This window comes from Malaya genurostris, chromosome 2 (assembly GCF_030247185.1).
Source record: "Malaya genurostris strain Urasoe2022 chromosome 2, Malgen_1.1, whole genome shotgun sequence".
Taxonomy (NCBI): domain Eukaryota; kingdom Metazoa; phylum Arthropoda; class Insecta; order Diptera; family Culicidae; genus Malaya; species Malaya genurostris.
In genome coordinates, this window is record NC_080571.1 from 351,569,513 (window position 1) to 351,594,778 (window position 25,266).

The 25,266-nt window shown below is 37.1% G+C and overlaps 1 protein-coding gene across 3 annotated transcripts in view; it reads right to left on the bottom strand.

Annotated features, from left to right (window-relative positions):
* Positions 1-4,485: 4,485 nt before the first annotated feature.
* Positions 4,486-25,266, bottom strand: part of LOC131432141 (synaptotagmin 1) — a 74,196-nt gene continuing 53,415 nt past the window's right edge. For 2 of the 3 annotated variants that reach the window (XM_058598249.1, XM_058598251.1), the window contains exons 7-9: positions 24,614-24,731; positions 24,317-24,450; positions 4,486-8,088 (exon numbers count right to left, since the gene is read on the bottom strand). In XM_058598249.1, the coding sequence (XP_058454232.1) occupies positions 7,897-8,088; positions 24,317-24,450; positions 24,614-24,731 (444 nt within the window). In that variant the 3' untranslated portion in view covers positions 4,486-7,896. The remainder of the gene's footprint in view (positions 8,089-24,316; positions 24,451-24,613; positions 24,732-25,266) is intronic. The other variant, XM_058598250.1, reaches the window with a different exon arrangement.

Sequence of the window (25,266 nt, forward strand, 5' to 3'; positions counted from 1 at the left end):
CTGAAACTCAGTACTCGTATATTCGCCGCCATTATCACAACGTAGCATCGTCATGTTTTGACCAAAATATGCCGTTGCCATTGCTTCATATTCTTTCATTTTCTCGAGGACTTCTGATTTATTTTTCATGAGGTAAACTACCGCAAAATGCGTGAAATCATCGGTAAATGTTACAAAGTAGCGAAAACCATCATATGTGTCCTTTTCCATACTTCCACAAACATCCGTATGAACTATCTCTAACGGTCTTCTAGACCTTGGTAGTTCCATGTTAATAAACTTTATCGTTTGCTGTTTCCCAGCTAAACATCCATCACAAACTTCCCGTTCGTGAAAATCTCTAGGGTTCACATTGATACCCTCAACCATTTGCTTTTTAAAAAGCATTTCGATTCTTGACCAACTCAAATGTCCAAGTCTTTCATGCCATGTTTTAAGACTGACTTGTTTCCCGACATACGCTGCTGGATTCTTATCCACCAATGACGACTCATCGCCAATCAAATCAAGGTAGTATAAGTTCTCAATGAGACTTCCGACTGCAATGATTTCTTCATTAGATTCAAAGATGACCTCTTTATCCATAAAAGTAACCCTTTTTCCACAATGACTTGCTTTTCTAACCGAAAATAAGTTTTCTTCCAAATTTGGAACGAAAAGAACGTTGTACAATTCTAAATAATTTACTTTATTTTTACCAATAACTGAACAGAGTTTCATATTTCCTTTCTTCGTAGCCCGAAGAGTTTGGCCAGACTTTGCGGTGGTAACGGATACATTTAATGTTTCCACATCCTCCAGCAACGATTCATCATTCACCATGTGATCAGAAGCGCCAGAATCAACCACGAATCTCACTTTTTTGTTTTTCGGAAACCCAGCCATCATAGCGTGTACTCTTTTCTTCTGCGGTATCTTTGATTTTTCCTTCTCTGCAGCAATGAACTTTTTCATTAACGGACACTTGTTTTTATAGTGACCGGTTTCGTTACATCCGAAACATGTAACGTCCTTTTTCCTGCTAGCTAATGCTACATTTTTAATCTCTTTCCTTTCAGCTTCCCCAGCAGCAGCATCATAGAACATCCGTTTAATTTCCAATATCGGCTTCGCACATAACTCCTCATTGGATAACACCATCAGAGCACCTTTAACATGCCTATACCTTTCCGGTATGGCAATCAGCAATGCATGAACCTTTTCTGCCACTGTTAGTGTCGATCCCATGCGTTCTAGTTCACGAATGATGAGATCGTATTCATCAAATATTCTTGACAAGCTGCCAAGATTTCGCTGTTTGTTGGAATACAAACGATCCCGCATGTTCACCATCGCGGATGTACCGGCTTTTTGGTACATCCTCACTAGTGTGTCCATCGCCTCCTTCGCGTATTGCAGTCCGATCAGTTTGTTCAGCACAGTGTTGTCTACCATCATTACAATGGCATCGATGGCGTCGACGTCTTCATCTATTCTATGCTTTAGCTTCAATTTTCGTTGTTCGGCTTCGGCTGCAGTTTCCCCAGGGACTTCCTTCGCGTAATCTTCCTCCTCCGGTGTACGAAGAAGTGTGTGAGAGAGCTTCATCTTTGCCAGATGATGCTCTATACGCCATTTCCAGGTTGTGAAATTGGCTTCGTCACCATCAGAGACGTTTAAATGCCTCTGCGAGGAGAATACTGCATGGAATGGTATAGTGCGCTCGAGAGTTCCCCTCTTGTAGGCACCAGTTCTTCGCGATCCACCTTCTCCTGCTTCGCTGCCGTTGTCAGTCAGGGTTGACGAATCAGGTTGTCCTTGTCACCAGTGTAGCCTCCGCGCTGGATTATGCAAACTGTCCGTTTGCTTCAATCGATCTCTACGATTGTACTGTCCCGTAGGTTAACCACCTACTAGAAATGATCAAATAACCTTTGATCGAATAATCGAATAACTTTCAATTTCGGTTGTCAAGATGTAAGGAACCGAATAACCTTCGAACCTTATAATCCTGGGCCCATAACCTTGTTGAAGTGAATAGAACAAAATAAAGCAGAGTACTTCACTTCAGGTTAAATTGAGGTAACTTTATTTACAAGCTTAGCCTAGTTCTTAATATAATACATATTACTCAAGCGATGTTTAACTATACTACAATGATCGGCCACTGTCGATCATATGGTATTGTTCAGCAGCAGTGCGTATCGTATCCACACAAAGAGAGCTAGCTACTATTGTCTTGTTGTTTATTGTGCGCAGAAAGCTTGCGTTCCCCGCTTGCTTTCTGCGTCACTTCTTACTTCTTGTGGTGAGATATCCTCTCGCCGTATTTTGTTTGTGCCGATGGCGATACACAAGCACATATTGCCAAGAATGACAAATTGACCGCTACCACGGATGAAATCAGTCGCGTATACAGGGGGGTGTTTTAGGGGTTCAAACCCCCTCCGAAACTCAAAAAATTATTATATTATGTAAACTCTTTTTTTCAAATAAGTAAATAATAAAATGAATAATTTTCAACAAACGACTCCACAATAAAAAAATTTCAAATAATTATATAAAAAGTTCCATTTGTATGGAAAGTGATCAACATGTTCTGAAACACCCCCCGAAATTTTTTTCTGGGTACGCGCCTGGATGAAATGTATATTTCAACAAAATTTTCAATATAAAACGTTTCTGGTGAAATGAAGAGGATTTTTGTTCTGCATTTTTCCGTCCTCGTTCTCCGCCAAGTGAAAGCATTTGAATACAGCAATTTCGTTTACTTGAATGGTTATGAAAATAGCAACAGATATGTTAGTTAAATCAACAAAATGTTAATTGAAACAACCAGGGCGTGAAACAACAGTTGCAATATTGTAATTTTATGATCTGAGTGAAACTATCGATTTTTTCTTAAAACCGGAAAAACGAACTCTCAAAAACAGTTATTAATTCTAAACCTTCTCCGATCCGGGAAAATCATTCTATCAACTATACTACTGTGGAAAAAAACAGTAGAAAAGATCTTGCAAAAAAATCTGACTGAGGTCGCACCCCTATAATTTAATATCGCAAGTAAACACTTATCAAGCCTTCTATTTTTCCTACCCAATGTATCCTCGATAAGATATGTTATATGTTATTAATATCGTATTTAACCTTGAGCGATTAGAAAGAAATCACGTTTTTACGCCTAGTTCTAATAGACGGTTATAAATTCGCAAACTTCCCAATCAGAGGAAATCGTGCTGCCAATTGAACTACCGTGGATGTGATGAAACACAAGAAAAAAAACTAGAAAAGAACTACGGTCGGTATAGTTTAAATTTTATTCCCCCCGCTGTGATCTAATGACGCACGTCATACACAACAAACACTGCCCCCACCAATTGAATCTCTCTTCACTTCTCTGGCTGGGCAATGATATGTGAGATTTTGTTGAGTCTTTATTAGCCGCTATTCTGCTTACCCAATGTTTACTCCAGAGTTGGAAATAAACCATTCTCCACATTAAATGACAAAAAAAGTATTTAATTTCCATGTCACATATTTATTGTTGAAATATTAGTGACCCGAAACGAATAACTTATTCAATGATTTTCGATTAGTTCATTTATTTATATTTAGAGTTGAAATATGTTTCATAATTGTCATTATCTGACTCGGAATCCACAATCCGCGGACTGCCTTGAGCTTTAACAAATGACACAAAAATTTCACCTTAATGCTTGCTCATACCAAACATTTAAGAAAACTCCATATTTGAGTTATTTTCAGTTATCTCATACGACTGACAATTTTATCGTAAATAGCTGACCATATTTCCGATGAAATGGAGAAAAAAATTAAGTTGCTGCGACAAATACAACAAAATATTTTCGCGATTAAATTCTACCCATTCTTGTACAGGGTGAATAAAAAAGGGCCTAGTAAAAAAAGTCGTATTAACGACAAAATTGCAGATTTTTGGAAGCAAATGATATCTTACTGATAATAACCAATTCATGCATGGTATAATAGGGTTGAAAAGTCATAAACGAACACTTTACTTAAATCTCAATGTACAATAAATTCAATTCATATTGTCGATATAACGATGCATCGAGTGGTCAAAACTTACAAGAAAACCCTGAGAATGGAAAATAACCAATGGACCTACAAAATAAATGACATCAGGGATCGCCAGCTGCGAAGAAGAGGGCTGTAACTTTGAAATTTTAGTTAAAGTACTGTAAATTTTTTAAACTTATTTAATCACGAGTTATAGGTCTTTTTGTGCCTTCATCATTACGGGAAGGAAGCTGAGCTATTCTCGAATGACAGAAAATAAAAAAATAATAGAAAATGGAAGTTGTTCACTATAAATAGGTTCATAAGGCCGTCATCCGGAAATTCATCTTTTCATCCTCATATAAAATAGAAGATGACTGTATTCGATAATTTATTTTGTAAAGCATAAGTTAACATCTGAAATGATTGGTAGAATATTGTTCCAGCAGAAAGAAAAACTACATCCCGTGTAGGTAGGTATCATTCTCACGTGGTTTTTTATTATTATAATACTTTATTATTATTTTTGGTTTTGATTTACAATACCTTAAATATACATATTCTTATTATTTCACAATATTTTTTTTACTTGTTTGATGGTTAAAGTTCATTTTCCTTTGTATATGTCTAATTATTGTTATATTTGGTTTTACTTATACTTCAATTAACTTTAACTGCTTTTTTTTTCATTTCAATATTTATAAATTACAATCAAGTTTCTTCAGGTTTTCGCATGTAAGCATAATATTTTTTTTTGCTGAAATTCGACCGTTTTTAAAATGCTCGTCCTGTAACTCGTCCGTCAATCGATGATGATGTCCCGTCTGCTACTTCAGCCGTCAACCATCGCAAATAAAATGTCCTTCTCCTGTGACTTTCAAATAAGTATTCTAAAGCATACTCTCGGTTTCGTTCTGTTTTTTTTTTATTTTTTATTCTTCATGTTACGATTTACTCTGTTAAAACCCTTTCCATTTCTCAGTCCCCGTAATTTTTAACGATTGTTTGAATTTCGTGCGTTAGTTCTCTTCCTAGTTCTATCCTGATTACTTCATTGTTAGGAAGAGAAATTTAGTCTATGATTGAGTTATATGGAGACAGCGAAAGTCACGCTAAAGCATGCCATTTAAAAACAGCCTCTACGGATAAATGTCGTATGTGTGTACATATGTAGCTCGGCCTAGTAGTCACTGTAGTCGCTATGGTAACGCAATTTGTTCTACCGCTGTGCTATGAGGTGCATTTTGGATTGATTAGAAATAACAACAAGAGTGTGTTCTGCTTCAACCGCCTACTTTGCGCTCGACGTCTCTGTCTCTGTTTCTGTCAAACACCGCAACGGAAAAATTCGGAAAGACCCGAACTTGATAGAAATATTTACAGAATAAAAACGGGCCGTGTTCAGGTCAACTCGTAAACTAAAGAATCGTATTGGAACGACCAGAAGCGGGCAACAGAAGCCTACGTCTTGTCGGTTCAACATTATTCGAGAAGGCCTGTTAGTTTTCTACACTGAGAAAAAAAAAACGCAACAGAAACGGTTTAAACATTGAAAAAGGTATTTTAGTCTTGAGTTGAAATTACTAGAACTACATATCTAGTAGTTATGATATTAGCTGAATCACTAGTAAATCGCAACTATTCATTCGTTTTTTTTTGTTTGTTTGGAAAAGAACACGTTTAGGACGAAAAGGCTCCCGATCGTTGACTTTGGTGGAGTTTTACAACGGAATGCAGAGCTCCTTCTGTAAAACCAAGTCAACGTTTGGTCGCTTTTGAAGTTTTTTTTTGTTTAAGTTCTGAACTGGACTATAGATACAAAGATTTTCTTTTTTTTTTTGCTCTGCGGTTCAGATTTTACAGAGTTTATCTCTGCTAATGTCATTAGAATGTTTGAACTGATATAGCTGAGTGTACAAATACTGTATTTTTTTATGAGAATATTCGTATTCAAATTTGATCAACTTGATAATATGTATATATAATTTAATAGATAGATCATCTTATTTAACAGTAAATAGCTTTTTATAACTTTTTATATTTTTGTTTCAACAAGAAGTACAGCTTTCATAATATTTCCTCAAACTGATTAACTGTAATCTAAGGAATTTGGTGAACCTATTTACTTCCGACGGAATAAATACTTTGATAACAGTGTTATTTGTTGTGTATGCGTGAGTGAGTGCGTGTGTGTGTATGTGACTGTTCATGTGTTGGTTGTGAAATGCATCTATCGTGGTGAGTAACCTAAAGCCTGATTGTAAAACGTTTTGTTCTAAGCCTTATTTTTGTTCGTCGTTTGGTGAGGTGTTTCAAAACTTGAAAGCTCCTGTGTGTTTTTTTTTTACTTTTTACTATACGCCTAGCGTTTCGTTTGCTGTCACCTAGAAAGCAGAATTCAATAGGTTCGAATGGTCCAGTAGTTCTTGAAGTGATTGAATCTGCAAAGGCTTCTTCAGAATCAGAATCAGGATAAGGACGCATCACGCGAATGTACAAAACAGGCATATTGAAGAAACAATCAACCAATTTCCTTCCGCAAATGTCCGGAATTCAAAAAAAAAATTCTACACAAATACTCAAAGGCAATACGCATACTGTCGAAACTTTTTTTTTCTATGTTTGACTACCTCAGCATATTTTTTACATTCACTCACCATTCGCCACGCCTACTAGGACTTCTCGCGAACGAAGCAACCGCGTGTTTTCTTTCTTCTACTGATATATGTTTGTTTTTTTTTTTTAGTTTGTCGTTCGAAACCAAACACGAAAGCTATTCTTGTCTACTTAAAATGTTCTAACATACATTTATATTTCGTTATTTTGCCCATTGTTTTCTTCTTTGGTTTTCTTTCCTATTCACAAGTGTCGGTGCGACTGTCATCTTCGTAGCATAGTTTAGGCTATTATTGTGCTTCTTTTCTACAACATCAAAGTGGGATCATGTGTTATTGTTTGTCTGGCGTATTTCGGTTTCGGTTCTTTTTACTTGCTTACATTTTTCACTTTAACAGTTCTACAATTTTAAATTCTGTCGCGTTATAGAGCTATCTATTGATTTTCGGCTTCAGCTTCGGCCGTGAGTTGGAGACAAAAGGGGATCCCGGGATGGATCCTTGCCCCTTCACTAGTCACGGCGCTGCCAATGCATCGTTTGTGTAGAGATATGCAATAACTAGAAAAGATGCACAATAGGCGCACTTTTTTTTCTTGTTTATCAGACTGAATGCTTTTGCTTATCTGTTTAATGTATTAAGATCCGATCTCTTATTAATATGCTACGCATAAGAAAAAAGTGAGCTTTCGTGAAAAAAGTTTAACCGCATACTTAGTGTCTGGAACAATTCAGATTCGTCTTCCAGCGAGTTCTTTGAAAACAATAACAATTTTTGCAAGCTTCGGCAATTCAGTCAAATAACTTCATTTACTATCATTATGCTGTACTTTTACAAACTTTCGATCGGCCATTGTTTTGTTTATTAAAGTATCACCACATTCTGAACATATTTTTTTAGGAGACAAAAAAACGAAACGAACATTACTATTTTTTTACATAAACCTGATAGAGCTTCGTTACATCTGAATCGGTTCGAATGGTTGGCAATTTCACCTTGTTCCATCGCCGTTTTTTTTAAGTTTCGCTTTTCACTTAACATTTGCTCTATTCACCATTCTTTCCGTTCAGTGTGTTTTTTTTTCTATTTTTGTTTTCTTTATTGGTAATGACTTCACAATGATTCCTTTTGGTTCACGTAATCTGTCTCTATTCTCTCAAGTGTGTGTTTGGTTTTGTGATTTCTCTTCAACTTCTTTGTTCGTCAGCACTGGGCAAACAGTGGGCTAACGACGATCATCAACCCCAACCGGGTTTGGTTCCGCTTAGTCCTTCTTGTCGTCTTCGGGGTCCTTCAGCGTGTGCCATTGTGCGATTGGACGCCTCGGCGATGCCAGCATGTCGGACCAGTGGCGCAGCTCGGTACCACTCGCGTTGTAACCCAGGACGACCTTACCGATCGGTTCCGACGTTCCGATGCGATCGTAATCCACCACGGTTACCACCAGGTTCACTTTCTGTAAATCGCAGGACACGAGGATTGTGGTGGAGGGGAGAGGATTGATTTCGGATTGATTGCGAAGCGATGGGAAGACAACAACGGAATATACAAAAAAAAAAGAAAGTTACGTGATTAGTAGAAATACTTCGAATATTGAATGCTCGCGGAACATTCCGCGGTGATTGGTTTTACTGTTTTCTCATACATAATTGCCGATAACGAGAGCTTTACACCATCGATTAGGAAACATCTGGTACTACAACAGCTACGATAGAGCTTTTTTACGGTAGGAAGCATGCGGTGGAAGATTTTCCCTGGTAGACACGATCCTGATAAAGAAAAAAAACATCCCCCATCTGGTCCTAGGCGAAAGTTTGAACTGAACGCAGCACTCCGTGAGCTTGAAGAAATCGCCTACAACCATGCCAACTATGATAAATTCGAAAAAAACCGGTTACTTCAATCTGATTGCTAAAACTAAATTAAAGAGCGAACGAACTAACTGTCAGTAGCTGTTTACTAAATACGCTAAACTAGTCGAACTGGGGTATTTTTCTAGTTTAAAATTCTTAAAATGAAACAGAATAAATCGTTTTAGATTACTTTTATCTTAATCTTTACGAACTCGGAACGGAATAAATTCTTATTTTATTATATATTTATGACTGTTTTTACTGTCTTTTACATAAGAGCGTGGTTGGCGAAATGCATGAAAAAGTCGAAACAGTTTGTGAGTAAGTGGGTGAATCGTTTTAAAGAGGTGAAAAATGTCGACAACATTAGAAACCACGGTTCTGTCGGTGTATAGTCGGAAAAGGACAAAGAAGTGATTTGTGTCTTGTTTTTGAAGAAACCTACATTGACTTCACGCTAAGGTGCTTCAAACATGTGCAAAAACGCCTTGAATGGGGAAAGGAACAAAATGGTGTCGTGACCTTGGATTGGTCCTCTCAGTCGCCCGATGCCCAATCCAATTGAGAACGTTTGGGCTCAAATGAAGATGAAGCTTGGAAAGAACCGACCACACAATTTGAAACAGCTTCAGGAATCAGAGCAAATTGGCTCAAATGGCACGTTCCCCTTGATATTTGTAGATTTGTGCCTTGCCATCAATTTGTTTATAGCATCATTTTCCCGATGTATAAGAGGGAAGGATTGAAAGGAAATGGTAAGGTTTGGACTAGGAGGATGGGAAAAATTGACGACACAAAAACACAAGAAAGCAGAAGTAAATTCTGCACCCCTGAACAATCTGCTGGGGATCACATTTAGTGGAAGCAGAAGTAAATTCTGAACCTCTACGAGGTCCCGAACAGTCTGCTGTAAAACCTATTTAGGTTTGTTACTATGTGCGTTCTTTCTGATGAACGATGCACAGTTCATAAAACCCGACAGGATTTAGAGATTTTACAAAAGCGACACTATTCTGCACTCCCGGAAGAATGCAGAACGATTCGCAGTATGTATGAGCAGAAGTAAATTCGGTACCCCCTAAAGGATGCCAAACAATCTGCTAAACCCTATTTAAGGTGAGTACAGAAAGGATTCATTCACTCCAGGAAAAACGATGAACCCTTCTGACTATAGCTCCTTACCACATTGGGTGAGAAACGAGAGAATATTCTTTGATAGTAGCTCCGCATACACAGACTCAACCATGTATGGAGAACCAAAAACCCGAATACGTAGTTGCGTCAATACGGGACAGTTACATATCAGATGATATGAAGTACCGTAATCGCATTCACACAAATCACACGAATAATACTCAGCACGTTGAATAGTAGCCATGTGATAATTGAGTTTGCAATGTCCAGTCAGAGCTCTGACCAGAATACTGCAATGTTGCTTGGAGAAATGCAGTAGACACTTTGACACTTTCAGATTTAAATCTGATAGAAACGCTCTTGTCTGAGCGCAAGTTTGCAAGCTGCGCCAGTAGCTGGCATGTTTGGATGCAGCCCAAGAACGAATCTTGTGCTTTATCCAACTAGTTGAAAGTGGTAAAGCTGGTTCAGGACCAACGAAATCATTCGTTGCACCAGCTCTAGCCAACTCATCAGCCCATTCATTTCCTGAAATACCAGAATTGCCGGGTACCCATAAGAAGAAGTAAACAGCATTTGAAATGCTGATGTCTTCAATTTGAGTTCGACATGCGATCACTAGATTCGACCGTGAGTCATTCGAACTGAGTGCTTTTAAGGCTGCCTGACTGTCGGAACAAAAATAAATTCGTTTACCACAGATCCTCTGCTGAAGTGCCGATTGTACTCCACACAGAATCGCGTAGATTTCTGCTTGAAACACAGTACAGTATTTACTAAGTGAATGAGACTGCTTCAGCCTCATTTCACGACAGTAGACACCAGCACGAGCACGACCATTCAACAGAGAACCGTCCGTATAACAAACTATGTGTTCATCAAGTTGTCGTTCCAGACAACCAGACAACCATTCCTAACGAATAGGATAGCTCACATGGAATGTTTTGAAAGGAAAACTGCATGTGAGAGTTATGTCACTAGGAGCGAGTAAAATACTCCGCGAGTCGTGACGTTGGATTAGCCCTCTCAGTCGCCCGATGCCCAATCCAATTGAGAACGTTTGAGCTCAAATGAAGATGAAGCTTGGAAAGAACCGACCACACAATTTGAAACATTTGTTTGCCGAATTCACAAATTCGGAGGTCATTTTCAGAAGAATACGCGCAAAATCTCGCTCAAAGTGACAAGCCATCATTAACGCTGAAGGAGATTGGACTTGCTATTAATGTATTTGCATGTAAGTTTTTGATCTAATAAAACAATATTCAGAAGTATTTCATTTGAGTCTTTTCATTTTCTCACAACAGTGACCACGCTCTTATGCAACAGACTGTAATTCTACACTGAAATAATATAACCTACGAACTTCATAAGAACGAATTATTACTTTCAGACCGTAACGATCATTAATGTATTTCATTTGTTGGCGTTGTGACATGAATGAGAAAATTTTCTAATTCTATCACCTAAGTCATTTATACGATTCTTTTAGGAAATTCAACCATAAAATTGAAACCTATTAACTACTATAAAACCTTTTGGAAAATATTTTTTGTACAAATTAAGCCATAATGAACATTCACGCTTTTGGAGGTGGTTCGCCGAAAAATTCTCTTCGAAACCAATTTTAACAGTTTGCTAGAATCATTTATTATTTTATTCAATCATTTGAGTTGTCTTGAAAACATGAGCAATTTCGTCGTTTTGTCGTTTTAAGCAATCTAGATCAGAGTTTCCCAGACTTTTGAATATATTATGCGTTCTACTTTTGCTCATCTTGTGGCGCTCCTGGTGGACGGATTTGGAAGTTCTTGGCGCCCACGTGTCGGGAATTTTGTCAGCTTCGCGTATGATTTTTAACATTCCGCAAATCGACTGTACTTTCTAAACAATCAACATGGAAGCCGAAAAAAGGGAAAAAACTGTGCACAGTTATTTGGAAAATTCATTGCGGTCTGCTTCTAGGCTAGCTAAACAGCTGAAATTTCCCAGAAATACCGTATGGCGCGTTATCAAACGGTATAAGGAAACATTGACGACGATTCGGAAGCCTCAAGCCAATCGTCGGAGTGGAACTGTCGACTGGAAACTGCGTGGTAAGATTTTGAAGACGATTAAGAGGAATTCTAATCTGTCGGACCGTGATTTTGCCAGAAAATTTGGTGCTGCCCATAGTACCGTGAGGAGAACTCGACTCCGATAAGGAATCAAGTCGTATCGAGCTAGCAAACAGCCAAATCGGACCATAAAACAGAATAGTGTTGTGCAGATTCGTGCTCGGAAACTATATGACCAAGTTCGACGGGTGTCTTCTGATGGACGATGAAACCTAGATCAAGGCTGACTTCGGGCAAATCCCAGGTCAAAAATTTTACTTGGCAACGGCTCGGGGGGATATTCCAGCCAAACTTAAATCTGTTTTTGCCTAAAAATTTGCAAGAAAATTTATGATTTGGCAGGGCATTTGCAGCTGTGGCAAAAAAAAAAGAAAGTTTTCGTTACAAATAAGACAATGACATCGGAACTGTTTCCAAAAAGAGTGTCTCCAAAAACGAATTTTGCCGTACATTCGATCCCACGACCATCCCGTAATGTTTTGGCCAGATTTGGCAAGCTGTCATTACAGCAAAGTCGTTCAAGAATGGGATGCAGAGAAAGGGGTCCAGTTTGTACCGAAAAACCTGAAACCCACCCAACTGCCCCCAGTTCCACCCTATTGAGAAATACTGGGCAATCATGTAGATGAGACTCAAGGGCAAAGGGAAAGGTTGTCAAAGACATCAATCAGATGACGACCTGGTGGAATAAGATAGCTAAAACGATGGACGAAGAAGGTGTGCGCCGGCCAATGAGCCGTGTTACAGGGAAAATTCGAGAATTCCTTCGAAACCGTGACGAATAATTTTATCCGTACTTTTTCTTAAAAGTATGAAGAAAACGCTACATTTGTATAAAAAAAGATCTTGAATTCAATAGTAAATAACTGAAATACAGGCAATTGTCTTTGTTCCAATTCTATCTGAAGCAAGCTTCATTATTTTTGCAGTAAAAATTAAATATTAATTCAAGATCCTAAAGGACAAACATTGGGGAAGCAAAATAGAAGTCAATATATTACAACAAAATCGTACATATCACTACTTCACCAAACTTCTTTTCTACCGGGAAGTCTTCTAAGTTGTGTTTATCACATCCACAGTAGTTCAGTTGGCAGAACGATTTACCCGGATTTGAAAAAGTTGCTATTTAATAACTGTCTCTGCGAACTTGTGTCGCCTATATTCGTTATATTTTTAGTCTATCTTTTCCTTGGGTACTGGAGCAAATCTCTTCATTAGGTGTGGTTTCTTGTAGCTTAAGTGGACAAAACTGTGAATTTTTCTTAGCTGCTCGCCCAAAAGTAACTTTTTGATTCATTTCTGGTTTTGGTTTTACTTTTTGTGTGAGAGACAAAAACAAAAACATTCGAGATCGAACAGTTTATGTTAACAGTGATGGTTTTTCATGCTCAGATCACAGCATGCTGTGCGTTTGGCTGTCAGCTTTCGTTTGTTTACCTGTTTGTGCGGTTGAAATTTTGCGTTTTCAAAATGTCGCGTATTGAAAAGGAAGTGAAAATTAAGGTTTTGGACACATGGCTAAGTGAAAAGGGTATTACTATGCGAAAATTGGCGAAGCGGTTCGGAATTCATCATGCCAGTGTTAAAACCATCGGAAGTTTGCGGAACTCTAATCTTTGGATGAGCTACCAGAAACCAGAAAACAGCAGAAAATCCGGTTCTTCCAACCCGAAAATGGACCAGAAAGTGGTATCTCTAATCATGAAGAATAATCAATGTCAATACGGGATTTGGCCAAAAAAGCAGGAACGAGTGTCGGAATGATCCAGCGTATCAAGAGGCGAAATCACCTGAAGACCTACAAGAAGCAGAAAATCTCGAAACAAAGTGTAGAACAAGGGCTAAGTGAACTGGAGTTCAAATTTGATTTATGAACGGATTTCAAAATGGCGGAGCTCAAGTAGCTTGAAAATGTGATTGAATTCATAATAATTAATTAAGCTGAACCGATTTGCACAAGTTATAATATTCCCCCTTTAGGGAAACATTGAGATATTTCTAAATGTACTGATATATTTTCTTCGAGAATGTAGGTATTTGTTTGCAATACGCCCGAGGAACATTATTTTCCAATGATTTCAGTAGAAGTGATGAGCATTGATTGATACAAACACATTCTCCAAAACGACCACATTCTCAGTTGCTCACAACAAATCAGTGGTATGCTCCACAACAATGATGCAATATGCCCCTTGAAAAGTCGGTATAGAAGAAAAGCAGATAAAGAAGATATTCACTGATAACGGATTCAGAAATCAATTGCATAGTCAATTAATTACAGTTGAAAACCAACATTTTTTATCCTCCCAACGCTAAATTTTGTTCTAATAACCGTTATGAATCTTTAAAACAATATTTTAACTCGAAGCAAACTGTTGAATCGAAGGTGGGGCATAATGTCCGTTGAGTGACTGTTATGAGAAAATTCGTATGTCAAAGAACTGGCTTTGTCTCTCTGGGTTTTTTATACTGTAAATAAACTGCTAAAAGTTAATTACTAAGTAGCAACCGATCATTAGACGTTTTATACGGTAAAATGCTTATTTAGTAGAAGTAAAACCTTACATCGATAAGCTGCCTAATGATATTTTCAGTTTTTTCATATATTCCAGCACACGACAACTGCCAAACTTGCATAGTAGAAAGATCTTACGAAAAGATAGTGTTAGTGATAAAACTTTTGTGTCTTGAATACTTAAAAAAGGAAGGGGGGGCGTTTTGGCCAGCAAATGCGCTTTATAAAACTTTCCCCTAGGTTATGCTAGTTTACAACCGAACAACAAGTTTTTTCAAGAATACCACAGTAATATTTCTGAGAATATGTGTAATTTAGAAAGGCATCGTTATACCAGAGCGAAGCAAAGTCCTAGCATTTCATTCCTCGCCAAGTCAGTTTAGCGTATCATACTTTATAGAGAAATTGTTGCCAGCAAGAAATAGTTACTTGTTGACAGCAAATTTTTTTTTCCGATATACAAACTTTTGAAACCTTTTTGAAAATTTGATTAAAATATATTGAAACGTACAGAATTGTAAAGTAACTTTATGTTTAATCGCCTGCTCCAAATATGTGCATGAAAATATATGTAAATTCACAAAATAATTGAACCCTTACCACTAGGTGGATTAAAACAAGATTTTTTCTTAAACCTTTATAAATGTTGTACTCAACACTGTAGAATTTTCTAGGGAACTTTCTATATCTTTCTTTGTAGAATGATCTGATGGTCATGCAAAAAACGTAAGATTATCATCCTTCACAAGAAAAATTCATACGTGAATCCTAATCACATTCGTGAATTTATGAGTCGATATTCATACTTTGATAGTGAAACTTCCATTCTTAGTTCAAAATCAAAGCCGATAATTGTCACGTATTTTCAAAACATTCAAAACAAACGAAGAGTGACGAAGCGTTTTTGTCTTTCACTTCTACAAAAGAGAGTATCCAACGTCACTCGTTTTCCTTCTCCTCTGTGTGACGAAGAGCTATCAAAATTTCTCCCTCGCACTGAAAACTTCAACGAGAGCTCTTCTCTTTCAACTCGAAAATTTCGAAACTACTGTTCCGCTTTTGTCTTTCACTGGACCGTGAATATAATTCTCCTTAGCTTTATCTTTCGTTATTTCTGTATATTTTAAATCAATGAAAATGACTTTTATTGGCTTTGTTCACAAATATAATATACAAAAAAAAATTTGTGGCGAAAAATCAAAGTAGGACCAATAGTCATTTCATTAGTAGAGTCGTTGTATTAATTTACCGAATACTCGACTTTCAATCAATGAATAGTAATAAAATCGATTACAATATCTTTGCTTCAGCGCTAATAAGCACTACCGCAGGAAAAATAGTTCGAAAATTGTTCAGTAATGCTTTTATGGCGAAGCGATAACTCGAAACCAATGCACCTATTTTCATCTCACCCTTAAAGGGGGGTAGGGTCTAAATGATGAAAAAAATCATAATTTTTGCGATTTTTTTTTTCAGAATTATCATTTAACAGAATAGATTCAATTGTTTTGCATGACAAAAAGCATCCTCCGAACAATATTTTGTGATTTTTTTGTGGAAAATTTTGAGAAATAAATCGGTGAAGAGGTTTTTTCGAGAACGCTTCTTAAAAATCATGATTTGCGGTGTCCACTGTATCTCAGCGCAGGCTAATCAGAAGTGATCAAATCGAAGTAGCATAGTTAGAGTAGAAGTTTTTCTAGACCCCAACGTTTTTTTTTTATTTTTGGTGGTTGTTCAAAGTGAAAACTACGATTTTTCACGAGAAAATCCACCATTTTGAAGCTGTAAAACCACCCCAAAGTAACCAACAACGAAAAGAAAACCGTTGGGGTCTGGTTTTTAATATGTAGAATGTGTGTGCAAAATTTGAACAAAATTGGTGCAGTAGTTTTTGAATGACGATGGACACGGACTTTCAAAACCTGCTTTCGAGGAAAACGCGTTTAAAAGTTTTTGTCTATAAAATCAATGGAAACAATTCATAACTCAAATATTTTCAAAAAATCATATATTTTCTTTTATAATATGTTATAATGAAATATTTCAAGAATGTTTTGTCAAGTTTTTAAGTCAATCGAAGCAGAAGTCTTGGGCCTGAGCGACGAGCTCTTGCTTCTTCGCAGAATGAAATAGCCATAGATAAAGGTCCATAACTTCTAGAGTCTCGTTCCAATAGGCTTGAAAATTTTACAGAATATTCTTCAAATGTTTTACTATAAGAAAATATAAAGAAAATAATAAATGATTTTTCAAAAGTGTTAGACCCTACCCGCCCCTTAAGGTCAGTCTATCGAACAAAGACGGCAGACCAACTCTAACGATTAAGATATTGTATTTCACATGGTTTATCACAATCGAGAAAAAATTGTTTTCAAATTTAACTCCTAACAAGATCAATATTGGATCACAGAAGGTGTTGTAATTTTATGGAAAGCATTTCGATGAAAGTGTTCGAAGATGAACTTAATAATGACTTTTCAATCAATAAAAAGTTTCATCGCTACTTGGATATCAAGATCAACGGGACACCACTAAACATCTATTACCTTTTGAAGTATAATTTTGGTTAATTAAAAATCATTATTCTGCCATGGACCCAAACAGTGTAATTCGTAATCGCGGAAAGATTTATGGGGAAAATTTGTTTAAAATTTGGAAACTGCTTCAAAACTTATTTGGTATATTTAAAAAAAAAAATTAAATTTTATAACAACGACAGCCGAATGAAAGTTAAGTTTTTTGTTTTCGGTATTTTGTCATAAAAACATAGTGGAAAGCGTATAGAAAATTGCACATTAGCGTACCCCTTAGAAAAGAGTGACATAAAAATCCCTGCTGAAAACTAATCACATTTCAAATATTTTCGCTTTTGACTACGCGTTTGACTCAGTGCCTATGATAAGAGCAATATATTTTGATTTTAATCGAGATGAAAAAAAATTTTCTTGTCATTGTTATCTATTCTCAAATCGTGCCTAAATATCCTCTCATAATGGTTCGCTAAAAATCGTCTCCCAAATAAATTTTTCATCGTTAATTTCAAGGCTGCGAAGCGAAAGATATTTTATTTTCTAATTTAGATTGTTCGCATAAAAATGTTTGCACGTTCAGAAATGAATTCCTAATATGTATACAAGAAATACATGAAGTGAAAAATCATACTCTCCATAGATAGAAATCAAGAAGATCATAAACTCACCAAAGAAAATTAATTTTCGCTTTGTTCATAAGTCCTATTCTTATTGAGACTCTTGAGTACTTATAACCTCAGTGTCGTCCTGAAAGTTATCGTATATTTGAGAGAATATCGAATTCCGTTACGTTTGCTATCACTACTTTCCATACCTCGAATAAGATTATTTTTTTTACGGATTTAAATATTCTGCTATCGAAAAGGAACACGACGAGCTAAAGTAACAAAACGCCTTCACTGCTCAACTTGCAACAATCAAACTCTCGTCGAAACCTTGTTCACCCCCGGCCGCCTGTGAAGTCCTATACACATCTCTAATTCATTTATGTTTGTATATCAGGACTAGTCTACGACAGGACTAAACTACACTCATTCTTGCATTCATATACCATGTCGTTTTGAAGTTCCATCAGATCCACCAAAAACACACATATAAACAATCATGCAATCGACTTATGATACTTAGTACTAGAGAGCTTACTCAATTAATAGGACACTCTACTGTTTACGGTAAAGTTAGCTAAAACGTCATGCATTTATCTAACGGATGTAACACGAATCTGTCCCGGCTGCGGGCATTCAATCTAAGTAGACAGGGAAAATCTTCCACCGCGAGAAGGAAAGTGTGAGCGCTTCAAGTAGGTTTCAAAGGCGCAGCCTACTTGAAGCGCTAGTGCAGGAGGAAAGATTTGTATGAAGATCGGTTTTTGTTTTGTTTTTGTTTTTTTTTTCAAGGTGAATTTGGAAGCATTAATGTTTTGGTATGGGATTTTCGTCACCATCATGGCGAGTGCGTGTGAAAAGTGTTTGCATCAACGCGTGGTCATTTGCTTCTCACGTTTCTTTCCTCTACACGGTGAAGTTTTTGTTTTGAGGGTCGTGGGTTGAGACTGAGTCAGAGTTAGAGCGATTGGTGAGGTGGGATAAGTTTTGTTGTTCATGCAGACACTTTTGCGGTGGCACTTTGAGGTGTATTTGGTGGGAACCAGGGGTGGTGTTTTGCATACAGTTTTAAAATCTTTTTTTTTTTTCAATATTATTGTGTAAAGTAGTACTCGATTCGTTGGTGTGAGCTGAGAATTCGTGGTTTTCGGTTGTTTCTAGAAATACTTGTAAACGGAAATGTATTGATACTCGATCAAACTGTGTTATTTGGTAATTGTTGGTAAAGAAAGTGATTGGTGAGAGTTGGTAATATTTCCATTCCAAATGACGAAATATTAAAATATATTTGGCGCGAAGATCACTTTCGCTGGAATTAAATTCGTTTTCCGACCGTTTTCAGGATAGATGACGTATGAAGCGAAATAACGAAAAATAAAACAAACATGTTACATCGCCACAGACAAAAGGGAAACATGAATAATAACACTGTAGAAATATTTTAGATTTTCGGTGCAAAACACTCTCCTGTAATGGTTATTTGGCAAAGAGAAGGCTCAATAATTCGCAATAGAGAATAGGGTAGAAAAAAAAACGTTAAAGAATTATATTTTTTTTCTTAGCAATGGGAAATTGTATAATATAAATACTTAGTTACGCTTTATATTTTCATATTTGCCAAAGGATTGGAATATGCTCACGCTTCTATGTCCACACGAGATCTCCTGGATTTGGCAGTTTTGTTTTGGTGGCAGTGTGATCCTTCGGTGGTATTTTTTTTTTTTGATTTGATTTTAGGGAATGTGTAGAGTTTTGTTGTTGATGTTGAGATAGTATTTATCCCTCTCTGCTTGGTTTGAATTAGATAAAAGAAGTGTCTAAAAAATGTCACGCTTCTTCCTTTTTGATGGGGAGCTGTGGGGGGTGGGGAGGGGTTTTGTAGTATTTTCAAGTTAGTTGTTGGTGATAAGCTTGAATTGTCTGTCGGGATCCCATAACCCGAGGATACTTTAGTATGTTTTTTTTTGTATTGGAGTTTGTTGACTTTGAAGTATTATTGATGTTGCTTCGGTGGTTGTTTTGTTGGGTTTTTTTGTTTTGTGACAGAAAGTAGTGGGAGTACTCTAGAAGTAGAGATTAGTGAAACTTTCTCTAAATACACATAAAACTTACGGTGGTGGATTCAATGTTTGAGAATATTTATATACAGATAGACAAAGGCTACAATACGCGAGAATGGCTGTGCTGGGTTTGATTTTATCTTCATTGTTTTCAAACAATCATGTCATCATTTAGTTTAACAACAAAGCATTTCCAGTAAATGCACAGAAACGATAACACTTACAACTAGAGCAACACCAAAACTACAAGGGCACGCAAAACCTGGACACTGGAAGCATTGCGGCAACACAGTAGGCTGTGTCGAAGCAACACAAAACATGTGGTCCTGATGTCACCCTGGTGATTTACCAAACAAACGAGCAAACAAGACAGATTTTTTTTTGCAAACTACAACATAAAATGTGTTTCGTCACAGACAAACAGATGCAATTTTGTTCCTATAGTACTGGTTCGTTCTGGTTTTCGGATACCACACACTCTGTCATCACCAATGTTGCCACATACAGACCATTTCAAAATTATAAGGCCACCCTCGAATTTCAAGTTTTCGCGTGATTTTGATGGGACCACCCTAACTCAACGATGGCAACCGATGAAGAATGACACAAATACAAGCAAAACATTTTCGTATCGCATATTTTTTGACAAACAAAGCCGAAGCAGCTGAAGTTAGTAATTATCCCTTTTCAAAATTATAAGGCCACCTTGTATATCTGTCAGTTTGTGTTGAATATAGTGATTATAAATATCATTTTCATTCATTTATCAGCATTATGTGACTATGAGTAAGCGAAAGAGAATAAATCAACAAGAACAAGGACAAATTTTCAAGAAGGTAGGATGGGGGATCAGGAAAATTGCAGAAGAATTGTTGGTCGTAGCAGATGTGCGGTCGCAAATTTTCTGAAAAATCCAGCAAAGTATGGTCAGAATAAAACTGCAGAGCGCAAAAAGAAACTGTAGTAGAATTGTCAATATATCTTCGAATTCTACCTTGAGTTGTTCACAAATTCGCACTGAGCTTAAGTTGAAAGCTTCAGTTTCGACGGTTTGGAGGGCACTAAAACTTTCGCCCAACATAGTTCGAGCAAAAATTAACAGTTTTCCTCGTTTACTACCTTACCACAAGGAAGCTCTACTGGAATTTGCACTTCGGATCATACCCCAAGATTGGAAAAAAGGTATGAACATGTTCTGCAATATTAAAAAAAAAACAAACGCATTTAAACTATTTCATAACAAATGTGTTAAACTATTACAGGTGATATTCTCGGATGAAAAAACGTTTAACCTGGACGGACCAGACGGATTCAACGGTTATTGACGTGATCTACGTAAGGAATCACGATATTTCTCAAATTGAAACTTTGGCGGTGGATCTGTAATGGTTTGGGGTGCGTACTGTGCAACCGGCTCAAAGCTAGTCTGCTGCCAGTAATTAGAAGAAGACGCAAGTCAAAGCTCATTTTCCAGCAGGATAACGCCAGTGGCTAAAGTCCGAGATAATTGATATTTTGGACTGGCCAGCTTGCTCACCGGATTTAAATCCAATTGAGAAATTTATGCCGATAATCGTCAATCTTCATCATCACAAGAACTAAAAAAAGTGCTATTCTTCAGTCTTGGGAAGCTATTGAACTGGTAACACTGCAGAAATTGGTGCAAAGTATGCCAAATCGTATTTTTCAGACAATAAACCGTTCCGGTGGAGCAACGGATTATTAGATGCTTTTTATGTTGCTTATTTTATTCATACGAACCTCAATAAACTGCAAGTGGCCTTATAATTCTGAAAAAACATTTTTCCTTAAAAACGTTCTTTCACAAAAGCGAAATCAATCAACTCTTGGACTTTTGCAATCTAATTTCATGTTCCATCGAAAAAAAAGGCGGGTGGGTAATATCAGAGACATAACTGGATGACGTGAATACGAATAAAATGGATCGTTTAGTTTGTTTGACGTTAAAGATTCTGAATTCTTTAACTGGAATTCAGGAACCGAAGTTTTTGATCCGAATGCTAGAAATAAACTCATCATTCAACCTGTGTTGTGGAACTGAATTCAAGACGAGAATACTTTATCGGCTCTGAATTTTGAACCAGAATACTAGCACTGAACTGTGGACCTGAGTTTTGATCCACAGCTGAATTTTAGTTACAGAATTTCGATCCAGGATTTTGTTTTCATACTTGGATCCAGAGTTCTGCTCAGAAGATCCAGAACTTTGTTCAAAGATCTTCCGAATATAGTTCCTAAGTTCAGTTACTTTTATAGAATTGTAGAACTGAACTTTGGAACCAAATTCTACTACAGGGTCCGGCACTCGAAGTGTAACCAACTTCAGACCTTCGAGCCTGGCGTCAAGGTAAATGCGACATATTATCGGGAAAGTATTCTGGAGGTTGCTTTGAAGCCGTAGGCAGACAAACATTTCGGTGGCAGACCATGGACGTTCCAGCAGGACTCGGCACCGTCTCACAAAGCTCGAGTGAACCAAGAATGGCTGAAAAACAGCGTTCCGAACTTCATCACGTCCACACAATGGCTCTCGAATTCACCAGATGCGAATCCAATGGATTATTCTCTTTGGGCCATTTTGGAAAGCAAAGTCCGAACTAAAAGATACACCAGTCTCGAGGCGCTGAAAAAAGTTATTGTCCGCGAGTGGGCCAAAATACACCTGCAAGTCACATTCGGGCAGCTTGCGATTCATTTTTTGACCGTCTCAAGGCCATAGTCAAGGCAAAAGGTGGTCATATCGAGCAAAAATGAATTGATTCTGAATTTTGTATTATTTTTACACATTTTGTACTTTGAATTAAGTAAAAGTAATTTTCCAAACTGAATTTATGGCCTTTTTAATTGGTTACACTTCGAGTGCCGGACCCTGTAGAATAATATTTTAACATATCTACTATACTTGGTAGAATTGAATGGTGTTCAAATATTATTCCAGTGAAATTATTCTACTACACGTTCAAGTGACAATTTAGTGACCGAATTCTAGACTTGCATTCTGGTCTAGAATTCCCAACCTGGACTCTGGAATGCAGTGTAGAACTCAATTAATGAAATATCTGATCTGAGTTCTCTTCCTGGATTTCGGTCTGAAGATCCAGAATCTCAGGTTCAGAGTTCTGAAACTATATTCTGAATCTTAAATCCGGCCAGGAATTTCCGAACTGCGTTCTGATCTGAGCCACTGTTCCAAAATTCAGTTTCAAAATTCGGAACCAAAGACCCAGATTTCGGTTAAAAAATCCCGGTTTAGAATCAGGTTCTTAAATTCGGTTTCAGTTTCAGAACTATGGTACTTCATTCAGGCCTTGGATTCTGGGCGAGGAACCAAATTTTAAATCTGGGTTCTGCGAATGGAAAAAATATCAGGTATTGAATTCTGAAACTGAATTTCAGAACTAAACCCTAGAATTGGATTCTGATCTGGACTGATCGAGTCAACTGCGTAAGCAAGAATGAATGAAGCATCAATTAGAAGGGTTGATTTTGTACAAAGTTCCCCATTTTGCTCCAATCCAAACGACCAGCAGCAGGATGAGGTAATCGCTCTTGTTTGTAGTAAAACTGCGAACGGCCCGCAATTGATTCAATGTTGAACTGAATTTTTGATACTAGAACCGGAATTGAGCCTTTGACCTTAACCAACCGGAATGATGCACTTGCTTTACTTCCTGCTCGTGTAGTTGATTGACGTGTAGATTAGAATGAACGAAATATATCTAGTGTTAACCATTTTTTATAATATTTATTTTACCAGTTAACCTTTTATACCTACCCAGGTACGAGAAAGGCGTCATTATTTCATTGTCGTTGATACTATACATTTTAGAAAGCTTTAATTTTGAATAATTTGGCATAATGTCATACAACTGAAAATGTTATCATAAATTGTTGATCATATTCTCGATGGCGTGTAGCAAAAATTATGTTGATACGTTAGATACAACAAGAGATGTTCACGATCAAAAACTTATCACTCTCTCAGAGGGTAAATTTTGAAGAGGCGCCCCATAGTAAAGTAAGTCGTATTCACGACAAAAATCTTAAAACTATTCCTTTTTTGAATCTTGAAATTTATGGGTGGCCTTATAATTTTGAAAAGGTCTGTATAAATAAAAATGTTTTCGGAAATGTTTGAAAATGACACGCACCAAAACAAACCAATTTTGCAAGATACTAGTAAATAAATGAAAGCCATAGCAACGCCATTTTCGACCTACTAAGAATGTCGATTTAGTAGTAACTGTTGCCAGATTAGCTGGCAACAGTTCATCTTGTGCAGATATATGTGGCAACACGGGTCGTCAGGAGGTGTGGTTGCCAGTGTTTGCCGTGTTGTCGGGTTCTAGTCCTAGGGTTTTGTGGTTCCAATCGATCGTATTTTTTTCTCTTTCTCGCAAATGCTTCGTTGTTCCACAAAACCAAAGCCAGCACAACGGACGCTTGTGGAGTGGAGGAGTCGGCTTTGAAGGTGGGTGTCTTGTATTGCGGTCGTTTGACAATGGGAAGCATGCTTTTGTCATAAGAACAACATTGGTCGGTTGATTGTGTTTTACACATTGTGTGTGTTCAATGTTCAAGGGCCGAAGCGTTCAGAACAGTCTTGAACCGTAGCCGCCCGGGAAAAAAAGGGGAACAGTTGAAATATGGCGTGTTTCAAATTTGACATTGTATATCGGTGCGTTATATCAATGTTAGTTTTGTTGTTTTCTTGGTTAAAACATGTACATAAAGTAACTCTATGCAGGAGAAAACGCTCAATATATATACAATACGGCATGTATAGGAAAATGCAACACAACACAGAATTTTTATATGATAGTATAATACATTCTCGCATACTTGTATTTGTTCGAAAGGAACTTCGAATGAGAACGACTCATTGTAGTAGGGGTTTAGTGTGCATTTTTTGATACTAGTCTTTTTCTTTTTCAAACGCTTTCCATTCTGCATCAGCGCAATTTTTACGTATGGATCTATAATTGGAAGAGAACACAGAAATCGATTAGTAATCGACGCTTACAAACTAATTTCGCTGCCATGGAAACAAACAGTCTACGGTACCACGACATACAAGTTTACTGCTACGACAGACGACAACAAATACGGTGTCACTTCGTGACACAAAATGGCGCTCACCTGACAATCCACCGACGTCCATCTTCTTTAGGTTCTTTGCTTCCAAGATTACGACGGTTAATTTACCTGCAGTGGGCACATAGCGCAACGAGAAGCAGATATCTCCCAGCTTGTTATCCTGTACAGTCGGTTAGTTTTTTTCGGTTTTCATTTCGAAGACCACGATGATCATGGCGGAAAAGGAAAAAAACGACGGGAAACAGAAAACGTTATTGTAGAACATTTTTTTCCGAAAGATCACCTTCAGCAGCTTATGGGCAAGAAGCTAGTAAGTTTCTGGTATGGTTTAGTATTAAATATATATATATCGGTCTAGCAGCACAGTTAAGTATATATATAATAAAATATAATAAAAACCAAAAAAGACATCTTCAGGATTTCATGCTTTTTTGATTCTCTAAAACCAGCAGCGAAAATACAATATATGTATGTATATAGATTTTATATAGTTGATTTTTGTCTGTTATATCACTACGTGCTTCTAAAAGATAGCATTTACAGTTCTTTTGTTTTGGTTTATATGTTTTTTTTTAACAAACTGTTAGCGGAAAATAACTTGTCACATATATTTGGTACTGCTATTTCAGGTAGGAGCGGAATTGTTTTGAAAGATGGTTGGTCAGAAGTGATTTTTTTCTGATATTTTGAAGAAA